This window comes from Phocoena sinus, chromosome 3 (genome assembly GCF_008692025.1).
Source record: "Phocoena sinus isolate mPhoSin1 chromosome 3, mPhoSin1.pri, whole genome shotgun sequence".
NCBI lineage: Eukaryota > Metazoa > Chordata > Mammalia > Artiodactyla > Phocoenidae > Phocoena > Phocoena sinus.
Genome location: NC_045765.1, coordinates 18,591,044 through 18,615,464, shown reverse-complemented (window position 1 = coordinate 18,615,464; position 24,421 = coordinate 18,591,044). Strand labels below are relative to the sequence as shown.

At 43.6% G+C, this 24,421-nt stretch overlaps 1 protein-coding gene across 5 annotated transcripts in view; it reads right to left on the bottom strand.

The window, feature by feature from the left end:
* COL23A1 (collagen type XXIII alpha 1 chain) overlaps positions 1–24,421 on the bottom strand; it is a 352,669-nt gene that overhangs the window by 314,616 nt on the left and 13,632 nt on the right. For all 5 annotated transcript variants that reach the window (XM_032629193.1, XM_032629194.1, XM_032629191.1 and 2 more), the window contains exon 2: positions 8,037–8,103. In XM_032629193.1, coding sequence (XP_032485084.1) covers positions 8,037–8,103 — 67 coding nt within the window. The remainder of the gene's footprint in view (positions 1–8,036; positions 8,104–24,421) is intronic.

The following is a 24,421-nucleotide window of genomic DNA, read 5'->3' as shown; positions in this document are numbered from 1 at the left end:
ATTAAGATTGGGAAAAAAGTTTATATATCAGTGCTAATAACTTCCTAATATGCAAATGGACATATGATAGCTAGAAAACACGAAAACTTATCTGAAATCAACTAATTTTGTTCTTCATGTTTTTTTTCCTTACAGTTCACTGAGAATGGCATGGTATAAGTGGTTTAATTTGTGTATCTAAGCATGTTAATGTCTTCTTAATAAATATTCTGTATTTAAACAAACAAACAAAATTAACAAAATTAACAAAACGTCTTGAGCGCCCTCAAGACTTTTATTTACAGGACACAGTACATTTTACAATTAATAGGTTCAGAGTGGCTAGATGATGCCTTAAGAGAAGACTTCTAATTATTTTCTTCCATTCATCAGTGGGTCTACAAATTGGTTCATAAGGCCACTGTCCAAAACTATGCTTATCATCTTCCCTTCTAAATCCCTCTTTGGGGATTTCCTGTTTCTGTTCAGGATATCACCTTCCCCCGGGCTTCCAGCTTTGGGCACCTCTGTCCCCTCCCGTGCCCATCCATCCTGCTTATGAGTTTTGTCCACCACATGGCCCAGTGCCTCTCACAGCTGTTCCCTGCCATCAATTCTCATGGCCCTCATTCAAGTTCTCATGACCTCTCCTCCAGGGCAGTCATTCAGCAAATATTTACCACCCCTTCTCCACATGCCCAGCACTGTTCTAGGTTCAGGGGACGCATCGGGGAACAAGACAAGAATGTCCGCATCCGGAGCACCCTCTCAGTGGGCTTCTCTGCTGAAGCAAACTTGTGATCCAGTCCATCCTCCATGCTGTTTCTAGAGTCCTCCTCTTAAAGCTGAACTCTACTCACATACCTTTCAACTGTGTCCCATGGAATGAAGCTCACATCCCTCCATAATCAAGACCCATCCTCACCTCTCATTATCACCTTCCAACCAAACAGAGCTCCCTGACACTCCCAGAGCTCCCCTCTGCCTCTGCTCAGTATGCCAGGTCTTGTGGAATGTGTCCCCCATCCCAGCTGGCTAAGATGTCAACCAGTCTTCAAAACCCTGCCCAACTGTCATCTTCCCCCACCCAGGCCTCCTTGATCTGAGGTGATCTCTCCCTCCTTTCAATTTCTGTGGGACATTTTTCTTAGAATTCTTCCCATTCTCAATATATTATGGTTCCTGTATGTGTGCCATCATCCTCTAACAACTGGGTCCGCAATTCCTCTAACAATCTTAATCAATATCACCCACAGGACAAGCACAAAATAGGGTAGAGAGAGATGAATGTATGAACGAATGAATGAATTCTCCAGAGAATTCTGGCCAAAAAAAAAAAAAAGAAACAGACACACAAATTATCTTCTTCAACTTTGTACAGTCTGACATAATGGGATAAACTGCCATTAAACTACTTAGTTTTACCACGAACGCAAGTCAACTAGGATTTAACACATTAAAAAAAGTATCATTTAAAAAAATTCTACAAATAAGAAATAACTCAAAGTAGGATAACCATTTTTTGCTTCAATGTAGTAAGAAAGCATCCCCCCACCCCCTCCCCGCTGCCTTAAGCAAATTCCTAAACCTACAAATACAGTAAACAGGCTGAATAGAGTAACTGACCATTTCTGTTCCACTCTGCAACATTTGCCATAAACTGTCAATGAAATGTATCAGGTTCTGTATCATTTCTGCATTGTACTTCATGTCCTCCTAGCAGAGTTTCACTCCTCTGCTCAAACTTCCAAACATTTTCACAGAGCAGCGAATTTCTAACTCTGATAAATCTGTTTATTAATTTCTGGGAAGTCACCCTACACTGCAAGCACAGTCCCTATCATTTGGAAACCACACGCCATGTCTCTGGGATATTATGCAAGAACACAAAAAGGCACAAAAAGGAAATGAAAAGTATTACTGTTTTTCTGAAAAGTTCCTAATACTCTCCAGGGCAGGTTGAGCCCAGTTAGAAACCAGTACAAACTGTGCAAAGGGGCAGAGCCCCAGGTTTTGCATGATGAGGCCTTCCGGATGCCGTTAGTGGCTGACAAGAGTTCACAGGCCACACGTGTGGCCTTTCTGGTTCCCTCACTTCTGGGCTCTGTCACCAGCATTTTCTCACCCACATCCCAGAAGAACGTGCCAAGGAAGTCTGTCAGGCCTTTGTTCCTTCCCTCCAGGATATTCCAGCCAACCGCCAACTCTGAATCGCCTCGTCCCTACCTCTCTGGCAGCCCTGGCAACAATCAGGAAGCTAACAGGCTGCACACAGTGAGTCTGGACTGGCCTGGGGGCAAGGGATCTGGGTTCCTGGTAACCACTAACTCACTTTCAGGAAGCAGTGCCAGGCCCTGCTACAAACTCTCTACAAGCTCATTCAATCCTCGCACGATTCTATGAGGTAGGTAGTATTAGAAACCCCACTTCACAGATGAAAAACTGAGGCACCAGGAGGATAAGTTCGAGGTCATGGAGTTGGTAAGGGACAAAGAATTTGTTTTTTAATTTATTTATTTAATTTATTTTTGGCTGCATTGGGTCTTCATTGCTGCATGTGGGCTTTCTCTAGTAGCAGCGAGCAGGGGCCACTCTTCGTTACGGTGTGCGGGCTTCTCATTGCAGTGGCTTCTCTTGTTGCGGAGCATGGGCTCTAGGCACACAGGCTTGAGTAGCTGTGGCACACAGGCTCAGTAGTTGTGGCGCATGGGCTTAGTTGCTCCACGGCATGTGGGATCTTCCCAGGCCAGGGATCGAACCTGTGTCCCATGTATTGGCAAGCGGATTCCCAACCACTGCGCCACCAAGGAAGTCTGGGACAAAGAATTTGAATCAGGCAGTCTGGGTCCAAAATTCAAGTGCTTAATCACTGAGCTGCACTGTCTGTTGGACAAGCTCAACAGAGGGAAGAGACTTATGTGCTTGAAGTGGAGGCAAGCCTCTGGTCAAACTCAGGGTCTGTCCGTAGTCCCCACTTAGGACCACCTGGACAAGTCTGGCCAGCTGCCCCCAGAGCTGGACTGAAGTGGTCATCTATTATTTATGTCTGCCCAGCTGCATCTCTTTTCTCTTTTTCTGGGAATAGCACTCTACTTTTTCTTGAGGTAACCACCCTTCCCCACTCTCAGCCTACATGATTCTGGTAGTGTCAACCCTCCCCCACAACGGCCTCCCCCCAGGTCTAAGACCAGTCACATGACCCAGACCTGGCCAATCAATGTGTCCCATCCTCCAGGAATAGCAATCAGTACAAGGAGAGGCATCTGCCCCAAGCCAGGCCAATCAGGGTCAATGCTGGGACTTCTTTCTTTAATCACAGTAAAATACAGACAAAATTTAAATACCATTTTAACCATTTAAAAGTGCACAATTTCACGGCATTTAGTACCTTCACAATGTTGTATAACTATCGCCACTATCCATTTTCCAGAACTTTTCCGATCTTTCCAAACAGAAACTCTGTACCCAGCAACAATAACTCTCTGTATTAGTCTGCTTGGCCTGCCAAAACTAAGTACCATAGTTTGGGTGGCTTAAACAACAGAAATCTATTTTCTCACAGTTCTGGAGGTTATAAGTCAGAGATCAAGGTGTCAGCAGGGTTGGTTTCTTCTGAGGCCTCTCTCCCTGGCTTCATGTCATCTTCCCTCTGTGTGTGTCTGTGTCTTAATCTCTTCTTATAAGGACACCAGTCATAGTGGATGAGGGCCCACCCTAATGGCCTCACTTTACCTTATTTACCTCTTTAAAGACCCTGTCTCAAATACAGTCACATTCTGAGGTACTAGGTAGGGGTTAAGACTTCCACATTTGAATTTGGAAGGGGATACAATTCAGCCCATAACACTCCCTATTCCCCAATGCTGACACCTTTGAGAAAGGGGAGTGCTCTATTTGCTGGGGTTGCTGAGAAGGTCTGATATACTGCTGGGACTGTTGGTGGCCACTTTCCCACCCCAAGGAGACAGTGTCTGAAAATGACTCAGGGAAGAGCTGAGAGGCGGAGAGAGACCCCTGAGCCCAGACATACCTGAAACTGGCTGTACCTCTGACCTCTCTATTCCAGTTGTGTAAGCTCATAAGTTTCCTTTTCGTTTGTTTATTTTATTAATGTAATTAAAAGAGTTAGTTAAGGTAAGGAGCTTTTACACCAGAATGGCCCATATCTCCAGGATGTGCAGGATGTGCCCACTCGGCAGCTGTTTAAGCATCAGAGTCAAATGCAAACCTCTCAGGCTCCAGGGTGCTGGCCCCGACCCATCCCTTGGGATGCTCACATGTTCACAGCACAATGGGGACTGGGTCGTGCCTGAGTCTCCCACAGAGCAGACTTCGGGGCCACCCCCTGCAACATTCCAGAATTGCTGCTCTGGTGGTGGTGCCCCAAACAGACTGAGGGCTCCTATCCTTTCAGCCCAGTGACCCAAAGCCCTGCAGCAGTGCCTGGCTCATGACGGGCTTCAGTACAGAGCATGAGGAAGGCAGAGAACCGGGCAAGACAACAGTCCTCCTTCCCTCCAACAGTTCCCTGAAGGACAGTCTGTAAGAACACAGGATGGGAAACAATTCAAACGTCCTTGGGGTGTGGACTGGCCAGGTACCTCACAGGACAGCCCAACAGGATTTTGTCTTTTAACCCAAAACAAGGTAACACCTGCTCTCTGATACATGGAATGATTCAGACCATCTCAGAGGGAAACTGCAAACCGAGAAAGCAACACCGGGACAACAACATATACCATTTGCATAAAACCAGGAGGGGAGCTTCTCACTGAAATGTATCTAAATGACCTCAAAAACCTCAAAAAACTGTCCTACATCATAACCACCAGCCACACGTGACAATTTAAATTAAGATTAAACAAAAAAAGTTTTTATTGAAGTATAGTTGATTTACTAAGTTGTGCCAATCTCTGCTGTAGAGCAAAGTTACACAGTTATACACATGCATACGCTCATTTTTATATTCTTTTCCATTATGGTTTATCACAGGATATAGAATATAGTTCCCTGTGCTACACATTAGGACCTTGCCGCTTATCCATTCTAAATTAAACAAAAATTTAAAATTCAGTTTGTCAGTTGCACTAGCCATGTTTCAGGGGCTTGGTAGCCCCACATGGCTAGTAGTGGCTGCTCGATTAGCAGAGAGATAGAATATTTCCATCATCACAGAAAGTTCTATTGGAAAGGGCTGCTCAGAAGGACATCAGCAAATGGGTAAAGGGCCCCTGGAAAGAGGAGCAGGAGAACCGGGGGAGAGGAGGGGAGGGGAATTAGTTTTCACATGTAATCTTTTGTAGTACTTGAATCTTTCATCACATATTATTTCCTATTCAAAAATAAACATTTAAAAACTTTAAACACATTTTAAAACAATAAGTACATAAGTAACATAAGAAAAGAAGACGTTGGAATCCCCAGGTACATGGGTAAGCCACATGAATCTACAGCCCTGAGCTCTCCGCTGAAGGAAGAGAAGTCTCTTTTGAGGCAGGTGTATGAGGAAGAGCCGCATGAGGGGGCTCCCAGGTGGCAGCCCCACACACCTGATTCAGACCTGGTGGTGTAGGAAGTTCCTATGTCCGCCACATTTTGATTATCTCAGCAACCTTATAATTAGGGTGATTAACGGTCCCATTTATTTTAGTTTCCTAAGGCTGCCACAACAAATGACCACAAACTAGGTGACTTAACATGACAGAAACCTATTGTCTCACAATTCTGGAGGCCAGAAGTCCAAAACCAAGGTGCTGGCAGGGCTGGTTCCTTCTGAAAGCTCTTAAGGAGAATCCCTTCCACGCCCCTGTCCAGCTTCTGTGGCTGCCGGCTATCCCGGGTGTTCTTAGGTTTGTAGATGCATCACTCTGGCCTCTGCCTCCGTCTTCCCATGGCCTTCTCCTCTGGGTGTTTCTGTGTCTCAAATCTCTTACCTCTGACTCTTATAAGGACACTCATCATTGGATTTAGGGCCTACCCTAAACCCTGGATGATCTCATCTCAAGATCCTTAAATTAATTATGTCTGCAAAGACCCTATTTCCACATAAGGCCACATTTACAAATACCAGGGGTTAGGACTGGGACATATCTTTTGGGAGGGGGGGACACAATTCAACTCACTATACCGTTTTATAGACAAGGAGCTCAAGGTTCAAGGGCCTCTCACTTGCCTGAGGTCACAGGGCTAGTTCAGAGCACAGCTCTGCCAGTCCTCCCACCACTGACTCCAGCAAGAGAAGAATCTTGACCTTCCAGCCCGAAGCCTGCCCCTCCCTTCAGCCTCAGAGCTCCCCGAGCACCCACTTCACAATGGGTAACACACACAGAAGAGCCGCCCCCTTCTCTGGCCTCGCTTATCTGTCTTGCTGCATCCTAGGATCTGACAAAAGATTACACTGTCCTCTGGGCCGTGGGAAGGAACTGGGCTAGGGGGATCTGCGGGTATCTCAGATGAGATGGGGTATCTCAAATGAGGGTGGTCTGCATGTCCAGACTCCAAAAGTCTGCAGGGCAGATCAGAGTCAGGGAGAAAGGGAATGAGGTAAGGTTTCTGGTATTGGAGAAAAAGCCCTCTGTGCTTTTTATGGCAGAGGAGAATGTGCCAGCCTATGGGGTTTTGCACTGATAAAGGGCTCTAGTCTAAAGTGCTCAAGTGAGTTCTCCAGCTCAAGGTGACAGGAGAGAAAGAGCAGATGTGGACATGGGTGTGCACTGGGGCCTGGCAGAGGCTGCGGTGCTACACTCCCTGGGCCACGCTGACCATACCTGCCAGGACAGCCTGATCACAGCCACAAGCCCCTCGGACAACCCTCATCTACATAACTCACATGAATTTACAACCATTCAATACTCAGAAAGAAAGAGCAGGGGAGGAGCAAGAAGAATTGTTTTACACATTTTGCAGATCAGCCAAAAATTCATTGGTGGAGCTGATTTTTTTTCCCCCAATGATTTGCAATTTCTGACTTCCTGATCTGCTCATGACATCATTACTTATCATGTCCTTTTCCCTCCTATTAAAACCTCAGAGTTCCTATGAAAGGCTAGCTCAAGCTCGACTGTAAAATCCTCTTCCACTGGGTCCCCAGAGACTGAATTTTCACACCATGGGTCCATCTTTGCACAAATCTCAGGACATCTCCCAATCTGGAGATGTTAACCATCAGTAAACTTGGTTTCTGGACCAGGTGAAGTGGTTTCGGAAATGCCAGACAACTTGGCTAATGGAAGGCATGACAGCAAGGAACAGGGCCCCTGGGTTCAGCTCCCATGTTCTCTCACCCCGTCCGGCATGGTGGGTCATCTGGGAATTGTTACAATTTTCCACTCATTAACTGATATTACATACTGTTCTATGAGAGGATAATTCTAACCCTGAAAACACTGGGGCTGAGACTACACCCCTAAATTCTCAGTCATAATACATGCAAAGCTCCAATGAGGACAACTGGAAGATCGATATGAATCAGGATTTGAGCCACATGGATCAGGAACCAACAAATTCTCAATTCTAGTCACAGCCGTCCTGGTCTACGCCATCAAAACCCAAGACAAATGATTATTTGAACAAATCAGACCACGTTTCCTGCTCCTTTCCTCTACCTCCACCAAAGAAATGAAAACCAAGAAAAACTATATTTGCCAGATTATTCCTCTACCCACCACCCCTCATGTTCGAAACAGAGCTAGGGTCACAATGTTAACACTGTTCGGATGGCTCATGTCTGTTTCTCCATCTTTAAAAGGGGATGGCTGCTACTTTCCTAGCATCTAAGCCTTTATTATAAGTCATCTTGAAGAGTTTCTTAGCTCTTCCACCAATACCACCATCCCCATCAAACCAAGTCAGTTAATTTTGCCAGAATCTTTAATGACACACCTACCAGGGAAGATGATGTAGGAAGAAAGGCCCCAGGACAGTCGACAAGGTACCACAGACAGCCTGAAACCCACAGTGATTCTCTTGACCATGGCCTTGGCAGTTTCGGGTAGACAGGAGAGAGAAGACCAGGCCTATGGAAGTCAGGCGCCAGCAACAATCGAACATCCACTTACCTGGGGGACAGACACAGTCCGTCGGCACTTCTCGAACTGTCCGGAGCTTGACTGGTCCCTCCATCTTCTGAACCAGGAAGAAAAGGGGGGAAAAAATAAGGATGAGTTTTGGAGCGGAGAGGGGTAGAAGCGGAAAAACAGCAAAAACCAACATATTTGAAAGATCCACAGTGGTGGTGTTGATGCTTTCAAGAACAGTTTTTAAAAGGTCATTAAATTCTACAGGCAGTTTTAGAATGAAATAAACATTAAGCAATTACTTGGGAGTCCCTGAATAGAAGATGACACGTTTCTGCTTTGTTAACAACATTTTCAAATACAAATCCAGGAAAGACAAAGGGACCCGGTAGTCCCTGGTGTGAAGATAGGAGGGCAGAGCAGAGGGAGGCCAGGTAGGGCCAATCAAAACTCACTCTTGAACATCTTTCCCTGCTCCGGAGACCACCCCTATCCAACCCCAGGGAGCCCAAGAGGCCCCTTGGCTGCAGCCCCTCCAAGCCCACTGGCTTCAGACCCAATGGCCCAGGGCTAATCCACCCTGATGACATTTTCCTTTCTTCTTACCAGTGGGGATCCTAGGCCTAGAAAATTTAGTTCAGTACAATTTAACAAGAATCTCTACACATGCCCAGCCCTGTGCTAGATTTGGGTGAAGGGAAAAGAACTACCACAAAAATGTAGTCAAAAGTCACAGCTCTGCTATTACGACAACTCACAGTACAGCCCTGGCATAATCATCACCTTATGTGACACTAGGGTAACCTCTGAGGCCTGAATTATTGTCCCTGCCTCACAGACAGGGGATACAAACTTGGAAAAAATAAGAAATTAATCCCCAATCCCAAATCTAGGTTTAGGGGAGTGAAGCAATTGGCCCATAATCCCCAAACTAGCCAAGACTTGAGTCCTGACAAGAATATACAAAGTATTAACCTTTCTCTAGGAAAAAACAAAACAAAAACAAAAACCAAAAACTCTTCCTAAAAGCAAAACAAAGCAAATCTCAAATGTGCTAACTTGAGTTAAAAATGCATACTACCACTAAAAGGGTTACTTAAGGTTCAAACTTAAAAATGTAATTTTTCTCAATAAAAAACATAGTAAAAACGCAAATACAAATATCTGGAAAATAGCACAGCAAACAAACAAAAATGTAATTTTTAAATCATTGTTTTAGAGGAGGTGAGAAGGCACTCCCAGTCTTGAGCCCTTGATCACCAAGCCTGGAATTTTCACATTAGAAGGGGCTGAACAGGGAATTCCCTGGAGATCCAGTGGTTATAACGGACTCCACGCCGAGGGCCTGGGTTCAATCGCTGGGCAGGGAACTAGGATCCCAGAAGCCGTGCAGCACGACCATGAATGAATGAATGAATAAATAAATAAATAAGAAAATAAATAAATAAATAAGAATGGGCTGAACAGCCCAGGACCAGGAGCCTGAAATAAAAAACGTAACCAGGGGAGGCTCTGGCCCCTGCAAAGTACTTCCAAGTTCCACCTCCACTCCAATCTGCCAGCCTTGCCCTCACTTTCCAGATGGGCCACAGAGGCTGGTACTGACAAGAGACAGAGTTAAGGCCAAGGTTTTAGAGAACTGGAAGATGTATGATTTTGAACCCTGTGGTGGAGGTGTTTGTGAAAGCAGTACCACAACAGAACTTTTCTGTCCTCCCCACACCTCTTAAACCCCCCCAAGGCCTCGGCTTGTCCCAGAAATCAGAACCTGGCTAGGCCTCTTGGCCCTGGGCTCTCAGCTCCTGTCCAGACCCACACCTGCCACTCACTCCTGCTTAAGCCTGGGGAACTCTTCCCTAGAACCGCCCACTGGGCCCAGAGCCACCCTGCAAGCAGTCCAGCCAGCCCTGAGCCTCCAGAGGTTCCCCCCTCCGCCCCGCAGCTGCCACAGGCTCCTACCAAGTGGGTGAGACCACAGCAGCAGCAGATACCACCTCCACCCCCACCCGACCCCAGGCCATGTGCACTGGAGTCTGGAGCATCCCAGCCATGCCCATCCTCACTGTACTGGAACGCTGCAGTAGGTGCCCGCGATGCACGTGTGAGCAGGACCTCAGAACTCACTTTTCCCCCATTATACTTGCAGGTACTATTACAGAGTTCAAAATTCACTTGGAAAAAGAATCCAGCCTTCTAGTTTAAGCCAGTCAATTTGTATGAGAAGCTCTCAGCTGTTTTTATCATTTCTAGAAAGACTAGAAGCTACGCTAATTTCCTTTTTTAAAAAAAATGACAAAAGCATTTAATGCTAAAAAACAATTAGCTTTCAACAAGTGCTATCACATCTGGGCAGCTCCCCTAAGGGGAAGGGGGCTTTATCAAATACTGATAGGAAACACAATTACTTTTAAGCTACTCTTATCTTCAAACAAAAACTAAACAGAAAACTATTAAAGAAAGGAAAAAACGTATTGTTAATGCTAGTAGATGGGATCATAAATAACTGATTGAGTTTTTGTTTCGTTATTTATTCTAACTCCTTTTATGCATTTGTTTTTCTGGATTAGATAGTGAATCTGCAAAGTTTTATCTTAGTCCTCTATCCTCCCCCCCACCCCCCCAACTCCCACTCCCAACTCTGGAGTTGAAACATCCCTACTAGGAACACAAAGTGAAATGTCTGTATTAGAAACCCAGTCCCGCGAACTTTATTTCCATGCCTTTATTATTTTTTTTAATTCTAAGAAAACATTCTTTTGTGTCCTGGTTTGTAAAAATGATTCAAAAGTCTCAACTTTTTACATTCAATTATCTGGCAGCACCCCTAGCATCTGCAAACAATATGGTCCTGGTTTTACATATGCAAACAAGTCCTGACTCCAAAAGTAAATAAAGAATGAGTTTCTGAGAAATGACCAGAGACTTTGGGAGTGTTCCCTCCAGAAGTACTGAGAAGGAGAACTTGGAGTTGGGGGGGGAAAGAGCTGAGAGAAAACTAATCAGAGAAAATCATGGTTTCCAAAAAAGCATTACATGGTCAGATGATAAATTTATCAATGATCTGTTGAAGCATTAGTCTCAAACTCTTCACCAGATATTTGATCACATCCCTGAACAGCTGTATTTTGATGAAATATAGATTAATATACAAAAAAGGATGTAATGTTTTATTTCTGCAAAATGCTACAGATAAAGCCACAAAGACATTCCTATCCTTTGACAGAAAATTCCTACTCTAGGGAGTATATCCCAAGGAAATAAATCATCAGGAGCAAAAAAATGATATTCATGAAGTTGTGCCGCAAAACAGTGGGAGTACTTTAGTGAAGGATGGTGAATCCCCTTCATGAAACTGTCATATCTTCATCAAAAGTCATTATGAAGACTATGTAGCAACAAGGAAAAATGTTTATGATACAATAAAATGTTTACATATGTGTAACAATGCAGGCTGGGATGGCAGCAACTACCAAAACATCAACCCACTTGGGTGTAGGGATTACAGTGATTTACTTCTTTAAAGTTCTTTCCGTGTTGTAATATCTCAGCGAAAAAAAAAAAAAAATCCCGGGGAGGAGAAAAGCCAAAATGAAGCCCTAAAATCTCCCTGCCTAGGATAATTTTTGAATGACAGACAGATGATTCTGTCTCCTCAGGAAACTAACTCCAGGATCAACCCTGAAAGTACACACAGGCACCACAAACACCAGAGGAAGACTTTCGGAGGATCAATCCTGCCCTGCTACAGTCACATCCTCTCTGCCTTCTTTCCATCCCCCCTAGGGAAGGGCCCATGTGTACATTCTTATGGCCACCAGCAACTCAAGACGGCAGCATTTCCTGGCCTCTTTAATATTCTTTTTTCATATCCCACCATGGTGATGATGAGGATAGCAAATATAAAGTATTATTATCATCAAGTTTATTGATTACTTACTATGTGCCAGGCACTGTGCCAACAACTGTTATCTTATTGAGTCCTCCCAAGAACCCCCATGAGGCTAGGACTATTTTTTTTTATACTCATTTACAGATGAGAAAATTGAGACTCAGGGCAATGTAAGTGTCAGGACTGGACTTGAATCCTGGTATCAACTAACTTCAACCACAAAGTAAGAGAACCTCTGCTTACCAGCAATTTTAATGTCTAATAAATTAAAGAGTTGCTACAAAAAAAATCCAGGCCATACGAAACTATAGGGACTGAAATTAGGTCAGTGGTTGCCAAAGGTTGAGGGAGTAGGAGGAATGAAACACAAGGAGACTCATGGAGGAGCTGTGAGGTGATGGAACTGTTCTGCATGGTGCTGGGGTGATGGATATACTCCAAGCATTTGTCAAAAACTATTGGACCATACATCACAAAGAGGAAACTTAAATGGATACAAATTTTAAAAAATAACCAGGATGCTGGAAAATCCCAGGGTGGAATGCAGGCTGAAACAAATTAATATAACTATATTAAGATTATGTGACATAACCTCACTGAAGGTAGTGGGGAAAAACATGTAACTGACCTAAGTCACTTTGCAAAATACTGTTTCAATTGAGAACTGTAGGGCTGAAGACCAAAAGAACTGTCCATAAATGCTATACTCTGGTAGGTACAGTTGTTTCACACAGGGGTACAGGGTAGCAATTTTGAAATTACTATACATATATATTGGGATTGAACAAGTGAGTAAATAAACTATGGGTAATGAGAGCCTGGTTTCTCACTGTCCAAGAAGAAGTTATAAATAAGCAAAGGGGGAAGCTGGATTAGTCAGAGACATTACTATGAGGTCATGTTTATGTTATGCACACAGACAGATGCATACAGAAATAATTACAGTTTTGTGAATATAGAGTGAATAATAACCCAAGCTGCCTGCAGAGAAGACCTACAGCCAATGACACCCTAGTAGCAACAAGCACATTCAGCACCTAGATCTTGGTTTCTAAATACCATTCTCCAATAAAAAGAACCATGACTCCTTGGAGAAATGACTGATTCTAGAGCCAGGGCAGGAAAAATACAAGATAAGGCTAGAGTATCTTGCAGTGCCAGAAAATAAGGAAGTGCTTTAAAAAAGGGGGGCAGTACATCAAAGAAACAAAACCAAAGCAAAAGAATTCAGAATGGCAAAAGCTGGAGCAACAAAATAAATGATGTAGTATTGAATTATAATCCAAAGAATAAATTAAATATCCATGAGTCCATACTGATATAAATGATTAGATAAATAAATACATACATAAATAAATAAATAGGGAAAAGAGACAAATCTTCCTTACAGAAGAATTCCAAGTAATTTATGTAGATACTTCCCTCTCCAGGAGGTGGAGCTAAATTCCCCTCTCCTTGAGTATGGCCTGGACTTACTTAGTGACCTACTTCCAAAATGTAGAGTAGGGAAAGGAAAACAGTAACTTTATAATGGAGAACTCTAGCAGATACCACTTTAATCAAGTGATCAAGGTTAATGTCACCAGTGATAGGTCATGTTGACATCATAGACCACTGATGTGATATCATGATAGTGTCAATCCACCTGAGTGGTATTCTTCCCAAACACTAGTAACCCAGTCTAATCATGAGAAACATCAGACTAGCCCAAATTCAGCAACATTCTACACAATACCTGACCAATATGTCTTAAAATTGTCAGTCATAAAACACAAGGAAAGACTGAGGAGGAGATATGACCACTAAATACAATGTGGTCTCCTGGGTTGGATCCTGGAATAGGAAGAGGACATTAGAAGAAAAACTGGTGAGAAGATCTAAATAAAGTCTGTAGTTCACATTAAAAAATGGATAGCAGAATTACAAAGTCATTTACCACTGATTAAGATATAACTTTGTTATTTTATATAACAGATTATTCTTTTTTAAAAAGTTAAGGTCAAACTCACATAGCATAAAATTAACCATTTTAAAGTGAACAATTCAGTGGCCTTTAGGGGATTCATAATGTTGGGCAACCACCCCTTTTATGTAGTTCCTTCTATCTAGTTCCAACACATTACCATTACTCCAAAAGGAAATCCTGTACCCATCAAGCAATAGCTTCCCTTTCCTCCCTCCTCCTAGCCACCAATCTGCTTTCTGTCTCTATGGATTAACCTATTTTGGATATTTCATATAAAGAGAATCACACAGTATGTGACCTTTTGTGTCTGGTTTCTTTCACTTAGCAAAATGTTTTTGAGATTCATTCACTTTGAATCATGTGTCAGTATTTCATTCTTTTTTACGGCTTAATAGTACTACATTGTATGTACATACCACAATTTGTTTATCCATATATTCCTTGATGAACATGTGGGCTGTTTCCACCTTCTGGCTATTGTAAATAGTGCTGCTATGAACATAAGTGGACGTGCATGCATTGTTTTAATACCTGTTTTCAATTCTTTTGGGTATATACCTAGGAGCGGAATTGTTGGGTCATATGATAATTCCATATTTAACATTTTGAAGACCCACCAAAATTTTCCACAGTGGCTGAACCATTTGACATCCCCACCAGCAGTGTATGAGGGTTCCAATTTCTCTCCATCCTCACCAACAGATCCTAATGGATGTGAAGCTGTATCTCATTATGGGTTTGACTTGCATTTCCCTAATGACTAATGATGCTGGAGCACCTTTTCATGTACTTGTTGACCATCTGTATATCTTGTTTGAAGAAATGTCTGTTCAAGCCCCTTGTCTATTTTTAAATTGGGTTGTTTGTCTATTTAAATTGGGTTGTTTGTCTATTTGTTCATGAGCTCTTTTTTTGATGAGTTCTTTACATATTTGGATACTAAATCCTCATCAGATATATGATTTGCAAATATTTTCTCATATAATAGATCCATTCTTGATCAGAATTCTAACCACCTCCAACTGAGACACAATATGAGAGTGTGAAAATCATCTTGAAAACTGGAGGTGACGGGAGTGGTCCATGGCTTCATGCTCGTCTTCACATTAGTCATTTTTTTTTCACATTAACCTTTATTGAAATCTTGCTAGATGAATAGTGGGTTATTATTACTCATGAATTTGACCTGGTTCTTTTCAGTTAATAGTAATTATATTCATTTTCCATTGTTGCATAACAGATTTCCACCAACTCAGCAGTTTAAAATAACACAAATTTACTATCTTACGGTATTTGTGATCGGAAGTCTAGACACAGATGAACTTGGTTCTCTGCTCAGGCTCTCATGAGGCTAAAGTCAATGTGTCATCTGAGGGCTTCTAGAGCTCTGGGTCCTCTTTCAAACCCATGTGGTTCCTGTGGTCTGAGGCCCCCATTCTCTTTCTAACTGCTGGCCAGAGGTCATTCACAGTTCCTTGCCATGTGGTCCCCTCCACACACCCTCTCATGCTTCAAGGAAGGGTCCAGTCTTTTTTAAGGACTCACCTAATTAAGTCAGGCCCACCAAGGATAAGCTTTTTAACGTAACTCAATCATAGGTTGAGTAACTCAATCATATCATCATAATCACAAGTTCTGCCTACACTCATGGGGAGGGAGTTATACAAAGTGTGTACAGCAAGGGGTGGTAATCTTGGGAGCGATCTTAGAATTCCACCTGCCAGAGTATTGTATCACAGTTCATTTTTTACTTTTGACAAATGTACTATGGTTATGCACATATGTACATAATATGTTTCTATACAACTAAAATTATTCGAAAAAATTTAAAAGGCTACATCATGGATTTCAACTTTCAGGCAAGACGGAGTAGCAACAACTAGATTTACATAGGTACATAGGTACAATATGTTTCTATAAATCTAAAATTATTACCCTAAATTTAAAAAGTCACATTATGGTTTTCTACTTCCAGGCAAGAGGGAGTAGTAATGACTAGATTTACTCTCCTGCCCAAAACAATATCAAAAACCGAAACAAAAATAGAAATCCCACAAATAAGATATATGAAGCAATGGTTTTTTTTTTTTTTTTTTTTGAAGCAATGGTTTTGAAGATATAGGGATCAAGCAAGGAAAGAGACTGATCCTCAGAGACACAGAAAACGACTACTCTGGCTTCCTGCCTGGGGAGAGTTTCCAGGATGTGGCACAGGGAGAGGAAATACAGGTGGAACCTGGCAACTGTGAGTGCAGGGATGCCAAGGTAGTTAGAGTTTGCAGAGCAGAGGACCTGGTAGGTGAGAGCTGCACACAGAGAACCATGGAGACCTTCAAGGGTCCTCACAGGGTATTCCACAGAGGGTTGATCAGCACGTGTGTGAAGAAACAACCTGAAGCCAGGGAAAGGATTAGAGGGAACAGTGCCCAGCTCTCACAGGGCTGGGAAGAGCATCTGTTCAGACACTGAGTAGGGTACCAAGAAGGGTCCTGCCTCAGTGGTAGGGAATAATCAACCCTACACTAAATATAGCTCTGATTCCAGCTAATGAATCTTAAAAACAAGATCCAAAAGGATCAAACTATTACAAGTAACATCTATGACATAACAAAGCTCGTGAATATTGATAGAAATATAAAAATATCCAGCACCCAAAGAGGTAAAATTCATAAATGTCTGGCATATAATCAGAAATTACCAGCAGGAAAATAGACCCCATAATGATCAGAAAAATCAATTAATTGAAAATGACCCACAACTGCCACAGGTGTTAGAATTAGCACACAAGGACCTTAAAACAAGAAATATAACTGCATAGTGTATGTTCAAAAGGTTAAGTAGAGAGAGCAAAGATACTAAATGACCTGAACTGAAATTCTAGAGATGAAAGCTATCATGTCTGAGATGGAAAATAGGGTAGAAAGGATTAATGGAAGATTAAACATTGCAGAGGAAAAGATTAGTAAACAGAAACTATCCAAAATGAACACAGAGGGAAATTACTATTTTAAAAAGAAAGCATGTCAGTGAACTTTGGGATTCAAGTGGCCTAATACGTGTGTAATTGCAGTCCCAAGGGAGAGGAGAAAAAGAGCAGAATAGAAAAAAATATTTGAAGAAGAAATGGCCAAGAAGTTTTTCAAATTTTGATGAAAACTATAAACTCACAGATTAAAGACTCTTAATGAAACTTAAGCAAAATAAACACGAAGAAAACTACACCAAGCCATATCATAATTGAATTGCTTAAAACCAGGGATAAAGAGAAAATCTTAAGAGCGGCCAAAGAAAAAAGACATTATATGAACACATGAAACTCGCATATACTGCTGATGGGAATGTAAAATGATACAATGTTTTTGAACAAGGGTTTGGCAGTTTCTTAAAAAGTTAATCACCATCCCGCGTGCCACGGAGCAGCTGGGCCTGTGAGCTGTGGCCGCTGGGCCTGCACATCTTGAGCCTGTGCTCCGCAGCGGGAGAGGCCACAACGGTGAGAGGCCCGTGTAACGCAAAAAAAAAAAAAAAAAAAAAGTTAATCACACATCTATCAGATGGTCAACCATTCCATTCCAAAGTAATATACCCAAGAGAAATGAAAGTATATTCCACACAAAGACTTGTACATGAACGTTCATGGATGTTTATTTGTAACAGCCTCAGACTGGAAATAACCCAAATATCCATTAACAGGTGAATGGATAAACAAATTGTGGTATAGCCATATAATAATACTCGGTACTGAAAAAGAATGAACTGACAATGTATGCAAAAGAATCAAAGAAACTCTCAATAATTATACTGAGTGAAGGAAACCAGGCTCCCCTCCCCCAACAAAGAATACATACAAAAATCTTAAAAAAAGGAAAGCTAATTAATTGTGTAGAAATCAGCAATACTTGCATGGCAGGTGGGAAAGAATGGAAGGGAGAGAATTCAAGGGGGAAAGAGGAAAGTTTTGAGGGTCATGGACATGTTCATCTGTGGGGATTTCACAGGTGTACACATATGTCAAAATGTAGCAAATTACACATTTCAAATATGTGGAGTTCAGTGCACTTCACGTATAACCTAACAAAAGCCAAAGGACAAGGGCACCCAGGTCCTGGCTCCCACAGGCTTGGCCGGCTGGTGGGGCAGGCATCCTGGGCTCAGGAAGCATCAGTTCACCACCCTGAGCCTCAGCTTCCACGTCGGTGTCAGGTAAACGTCACAGCAGAGCCAGTTGAAGACAACCAGTGAGAACAACTAGCCCAAACCAGCCATCTGGCAGGAGCTCAGAAACTTTTCTCTTAGGAATGTGGGTTTAATCAGTGACTCCCATTGGCATGCTGAGTGACTCTCTTCTAAACCACATGGGCAAACATTTCCTTAAAGGTCCCTGTTCAGTCCCAAAATACAGAAGTGTGTTTTGAAAGGTTTGGTCTGCAAACAAAATGCAAGTCTTCAGTAATCGTTAATTCATGTTCCCATTCATTATTTTTCAAGGACGCACACATGACTTCCCATCAGGACCCGCTTTCTAAGGTTCATCACACTGGCCTGACAGAAAGAAATCCCATCAACAGCCATGGGAGGGGAATGAACAGTTTCCATCATGGCTTCTTCTTTTTTAGCCATACAGAGTGGCTTGTGGGATCTTAGTTCCCCAACCAGGGATTGAACCCGAGCCCTCAGCAGTGAGAGTGTAGAGTCCTAACCACTGGACTGCCAGGAAATTCCCTCCATCGTGGCTTCTGACATGTTGAGGAGAGCCCTCAGGCTGCTCCCATGTGTGGCTTCCAAGCCTCCTCCATGCCACAGCCCAGCTGCCATGTCAGGCCTGCTTGAATCCCCACACTGGGCTCCAACTGTTCCTGCTGGCCCCTGCCCTCTTCATCCTGCCCACAGTGAACGTCTGCAGTTTCCCTGATGTGTCAAGTCTGATTAGATGGTGGTATGGGCTGAATCGTGTCTCCCACCAAAATTCATGTGTTGTAGTCCTAACCCCTGATCCTTCAGAATGTGGCTGTATTTGGGATAGGGTTTTTAAAGAGGTAATTAAGTTAAAGTGAGGTCATTAGAGTGGGCCCTAATCCAATATGACTGGTGTCCTATTAAAAAGAGGAGATTTAGACGCAGATACACACAGAAGGAAGACCATGTGAGGACACCAGGAGAAGATGGCCATCTGCAAGCCAAGGAGAGAGGCCTCAGGAGGAACCAACCTGCTGACACCTAGATTTTGGACTTCTAGCCTTTAGAATTATGAGAAAAGAAACATCTGTTGTTTAAGCCACCCTGACTGTGGTACTTTGTTAGGGCAGCACCAGCACACTGACACAGATGGGGTCCCTCAGACACCCCGACCCCAACCCCATGCCTCCTTCAGATTCCCCACCATCCCCAAGTGAACTGAAGTGAGAGAAGGCTGAATGGACCTGGGGCCTTGATGCCAGGCAGACTGAGAAGTTTTCACCTTACCGGCCCACAGGTGATGAGCGGCACTGAGGGTTGATGGGGTGAGGAGAGGGACACACCGCTGAGAATATTTAGGAAGATGAGTGAGAAAAATGCACAGTGGCCAGACCTGCCTATGGCATGGACTCAGAGAGGCAGCGTTAACTGAACAAAAGCCCAGGAAGAGATCATCAGCAGAACCAGGACCGGCTGGGCTGAGTTATACTATGGTGCTTCTTCCAGCTCAACTCATTCAAGGCCACGCCTAAGGTGTGAGCTTCATCATAGGAGCCGGAAGGAGGAGGAGGAACTGTCCCCAGGAAGGACCTGGCACTGATGTTAGCAGTCCCGACAGCCCCGAAGCTAGGATTAGCCAAGTGGGGAGTGGTTAAGGAGAGAACTCCTGGCCCCTCACTGTCCGGAGCAGTCCTGGGAAGGGGCCTTACTCCATCCTCACAGAAAAGCAGTGAAGCAGACACCATCACCATTTTTCCAGAGGAGGAAGATGAGGCTTGGAAAGCCAACTGATTTGTCCCAGGACACAGTGGCCAGTTTAGAGGCAGCTCCAGGCTCAAACCCAGGTCTCCCAGATCTGGAGCAACAGCATGAGCTGTGCCAGGCCCAGTCAGGGGGTCTTCAAGGTGGGACAACTTCTGTGGGGAGGCAAGAGGTCAAGCTGGTCTCACCCTTCCCGCTTCCTTCCCAGCTCCTGTGTGCACATAAGTGTGCATATGTGCCTGCACACACCCATACACACCCCCACACATGCACACACTTATATTCATATACACACTTAGACACATACGCGCACTCACATATATATACACACTCACATACAAGCAGCATGCTCACATGTGTGCACACTTGCTCTCACACGCATACACACCCACACGCATGCACACTCTCGCACTCTCCCAGCCCTCGCACTGGCTCACCCTCACACACACATACTCTAATCCCATTGCCATGTGAACTTGTCCTTCGTTTGTCTGAACCACGAGATGGATCTGAAAACAAGATGCTGTAGATGATAACAGCCCATACATCACACAAAAAGGCACAGTTAAATAAATGGACAGACCTTGGTTTTTGTGTGATGATCCTCCTTGGAGGCCCAAGTTAAGTAGATTTTATTTAAATTGTCTTCTGAAAACACCAGAATTCTTTCTAACTACTTTATGATTTGTTTCACAACATAAAAGTTGGAAGCAAATTCTGTTTTAAAAGTTCATATTACCCATTGGAAGGCACTTTCCCCACCCAAGGTTTTGTGGCTACATCAGAAAAATAAAGGTTTTCTCATTTACCAATATGAATAGAAGCAGATGTGTGTGAGGCCTCCAATTCATTAGTTTAATCATGAGCATTTGGGAGTATTTGTGCTATATTGCATAACCACAAAAACAGACTAACATTAATTAAAGCAAATTTATTGGCTGTTTGAAAAATCCATATAATAATTTTCATGAATAATTAGATTTTTATTTTGGTCAAAACTGAAATTTTTTAAGTGGAAAATCTCATTCTGCTCAAATGAGAGACTGAAAAAACGTGGCTATGAAGCTAATGCAGTCTTTGCCTTTCTTCAACAACCAAGTCACATTTCTCTGGCATTGACTCAGAGACTGGACATGTGTTAATACCTTTTTCACTTCTGTATGGCCTTAACAGGATGGCAGAACCCCAGTGGTAAAAGGATCTTAAGATCATCCTTGTAACCACAGGACTTCCTATCCAATTAGCAAACAGAGACATTCCTTCTGGATTCAGTCAAAGAAGAATTCCAACAAGAAGAACGATTTTCAGAATGTGTACGATGCACTGAGCTCTTCGGACATATCAACTTGTTTAATCCCCACAGAAACTTTATAAGGCAAGTACTATAATCCCCATTTAACAGATGAGCAAACTGAGGTTTGGAAAAACAGCAATTTACCTGAAGCTACACAGGTGAGAAATGACACAGCTGGGATGTGAACCCAGTTCTGCTTAAAGCTAAAGTCTTCCCCACCACCCTCCACATTGGACACCTGTGGAGGATGTCCACACTGGCAGAAAAAGCTGCCACTGCTCCAAGCTCAAGTATTGTTTCCATGGGGGGCTGCTGTGAGGCTGCAGAAAGGGCTCAGAGCTAGGAGTCAGGTCACCCAGGCTCAGGCGCACGCTGCCACCTGGGGCTGGTCACTGTCACTTCTGGGAGGGTGAAGCCTATCTCTCAGGGGTTGGGATGGGGCTGTTAAGAAACACCACAAGGAAGAATACGTGACCCTTCTGTCCAGGGCGGGCACTTGGGAGGCCCTCAACTGTTTCCCCTGTAGTCTCCAGGAGTACAGTGGCATGCCTTTCTTTAAATCTATATCTGCAGGGAATTCCCTGGTGGTCCAGTGGTTAGGACTCCGCACTTTCACTGCCGAGCACCCGGATTCAATTCCTGGTCGGGGAATTAAGATCCCACATGCCATGCAGTGCAAAAAATAATAATAATACATAAAATAAAATCTGGTAGGGGAGACATAATACACTTTTTTTAAAAACTGTATCTGCAAACTTATTTTTTCTCCCAGTGGTTGGTGCTTAGTACTGAAATATGTTTCCAGACATGATGAAGGGATGTTTTCTAAGTGTCTGTGTCAACAATTAAAGATTAATCCTGATCCTACACATGGAGAAAATCGATTGGGGAGGAGCTGGAGGTCGTGTGTGGCCTACAGAGAAGTTTACCGAACAGAGTTACATTTGCTCACAGAATTAGAAGTCCGGTACTGCAAAACACTACTCAAGGAGGGTTCTGCACCAAACCAACAAATGAGCCTAATTCTGAGATGAAATCTTCAGAGTTCTTCCAAATCTTATTTTAAGACTTCTTTATCATTTGCTTTTGCTTTTGCTTTTGCTTTCAAAAACAGCAACAGACCCAATTGAAATGAAAGTTCAACCAAAAGACAGATTGAATCCACTTTTCCCATCATAAAACTTGAAGCATGATTTCACAGTGGTGCAACAGTTTTGGGATTCCACAGGAGGATGAACATGTATGTCATGGACAAACTTGGATGGTCCAAAATCAAGACAAAAAACAAAGCCCTAAAAATGATCCTCTTTAGGCAGGTACTCTACATCATAAAAAGTAACAGAAGTAAGAAACTTTCCCCATAAAACCATCAGCTGTCTGTGCCAACGAAGATGTGGAGAGGCCTAGATGCCGTGTTGACAGAGGGATGCAGATTCCACTGATGGAACCCTATGTGGTCACGAAACATGACCATAAAGACTGTGCAGCACCTGGAAAAATGTGTTTGATAAAAGGTTGGAATATACAGAAGCAACGTGTAAATGGTGTGTGCACTTAGGTACACATAAATCTGTCCATCCATATAAGAATTGGAAGGGATCGTGCAAAACGTTAAATGTCCTTGTTTTAGAGTGATAGGATTATCAATAACATTAATCATGTTAAATCGACATACATCTTGGTTATTTAAATTTTAAAAAGGGAGGAAGGGGAAGGGTTGCCAAGCAGGTGTGCTATTTCCCAACATTGGGTCTAACATCCTAAAGGAGGTGGCCACAGCCCAGGAGCAGTGGGAGCTGGGGAGCTGCTGAGCAAAGAGAAAAGGGTTTGAAAGAACTCTGTCTCCCACCAACACCTAACAATGCCTAGTGGGGGGCAGGGATCAGAATAATTAAGGGAAAAGGGGGAAATGTGTAGAAATCTGTGGTGAAGGAGAGGTCTCCCTGAAGGTGTAGGATTACACCAAAGGCCTTTGGGACCCTGACACTGAAGAACAGCAGGATCTAGTGCTCAGAGCTCACCCTGGGCTGTACAAGCTACTCTGTCCAGCCCTCCCTTCTCTTCCTGAATCACCCTGGCCCCTCCCCACAGGCTGAGCAGTGCTCTCAGCCCTGCCTCATGCATAGAGAACTGAGGCTCTGGACCAGCCTGGGCCACACAGCCAGCAGGTGGTGGCTGCTACAGACTGAATCATTGAGCCCCCCGCCCCCCTGTAATGGGATTAGGTGATGGGGGCTTTCAGAGGTGATTAGGACATGAGAGTAGAGCCCTCATAAATGGGATTAGTGTTCTTATAAAAGAGACCCCAGAGAGCTCCCTCAACCCTTCTGTCTGCCATGAGAGGACACAGGGAGAAGACCGCCTATGAACCAGGAAGCGGGTCTACACCAGACACCAAATCTGCTGGCGCCTTGATCTTGGACTTCCTAGCCTCCACAACGGTGAGAAATAAATATCTGTTGTTTAAGCCACCCAGTCTGTGGTATTTTGTAACACCAGCTTGAACGGACTAAAGACGGTGGCCTTCTGATTCCTTGTCCAGAGAGCTTCCTCTTCAAACACAGGTCCCTCAAGGCCACCCTGACACACAGCACCAGGCAAAGCTGGGCAACCTCCTGGCCTCACTGCTCCAGGTCACTGGGACTCAGGGCACCCCAACAGATTCCTCAACCAGTCCGGAGAGGAGCCTCCTTTCGCATGAGTACACTCCTATGGGGAGAACACTCCCTGGTAAGCAGATGAAAATGGGCTGAAGGGGGACTTCCCTGGCAATCCAGTGGTTAAGACTTCGACTTCCAATGCAGGGGGTATGGGTTCTATCCCTGGTGGGGGAGCTAAGATACTACATGCCCCACAGCCAAAATACCAAAACATAAAGTAGAAGCAATATTGTAACAAATTCAATAAAGACTTAAAAAAAAAAAAAAAGAAAAGAAAGTGGGCCGAGGAAGGTGGGCCCCAGGAGCAGGCGGCCCTGACTGCCCTCGGCTGGACATGAAACTCATATAAAGGGTGGAGAGAACACACCTGTCCTTATCACTCCTCCTTCCAAGGCCTCCTGCTGACCTGAGGGAGCTCAGGCCTGGCCTGTGTGCCTGGAACAGGTCATGGCCTCCCTCTTAGTGACATTTCTCCCTTGTAAAACAAGGACAATAACCTCTGTCTTCCACAATTCATGATGCTGTTGTGGGAAAGTTTTAAGATTTTAAGTTATCCTATAACTTGTTAAGCTCACATTTTGTGAGCGCATTATATTCAGAGAGAAATACAGATTTTGATCCTACAGATAAACCCAAATTTATCAATATACATAAACACCTGCAGAACAAACACCTACCAAC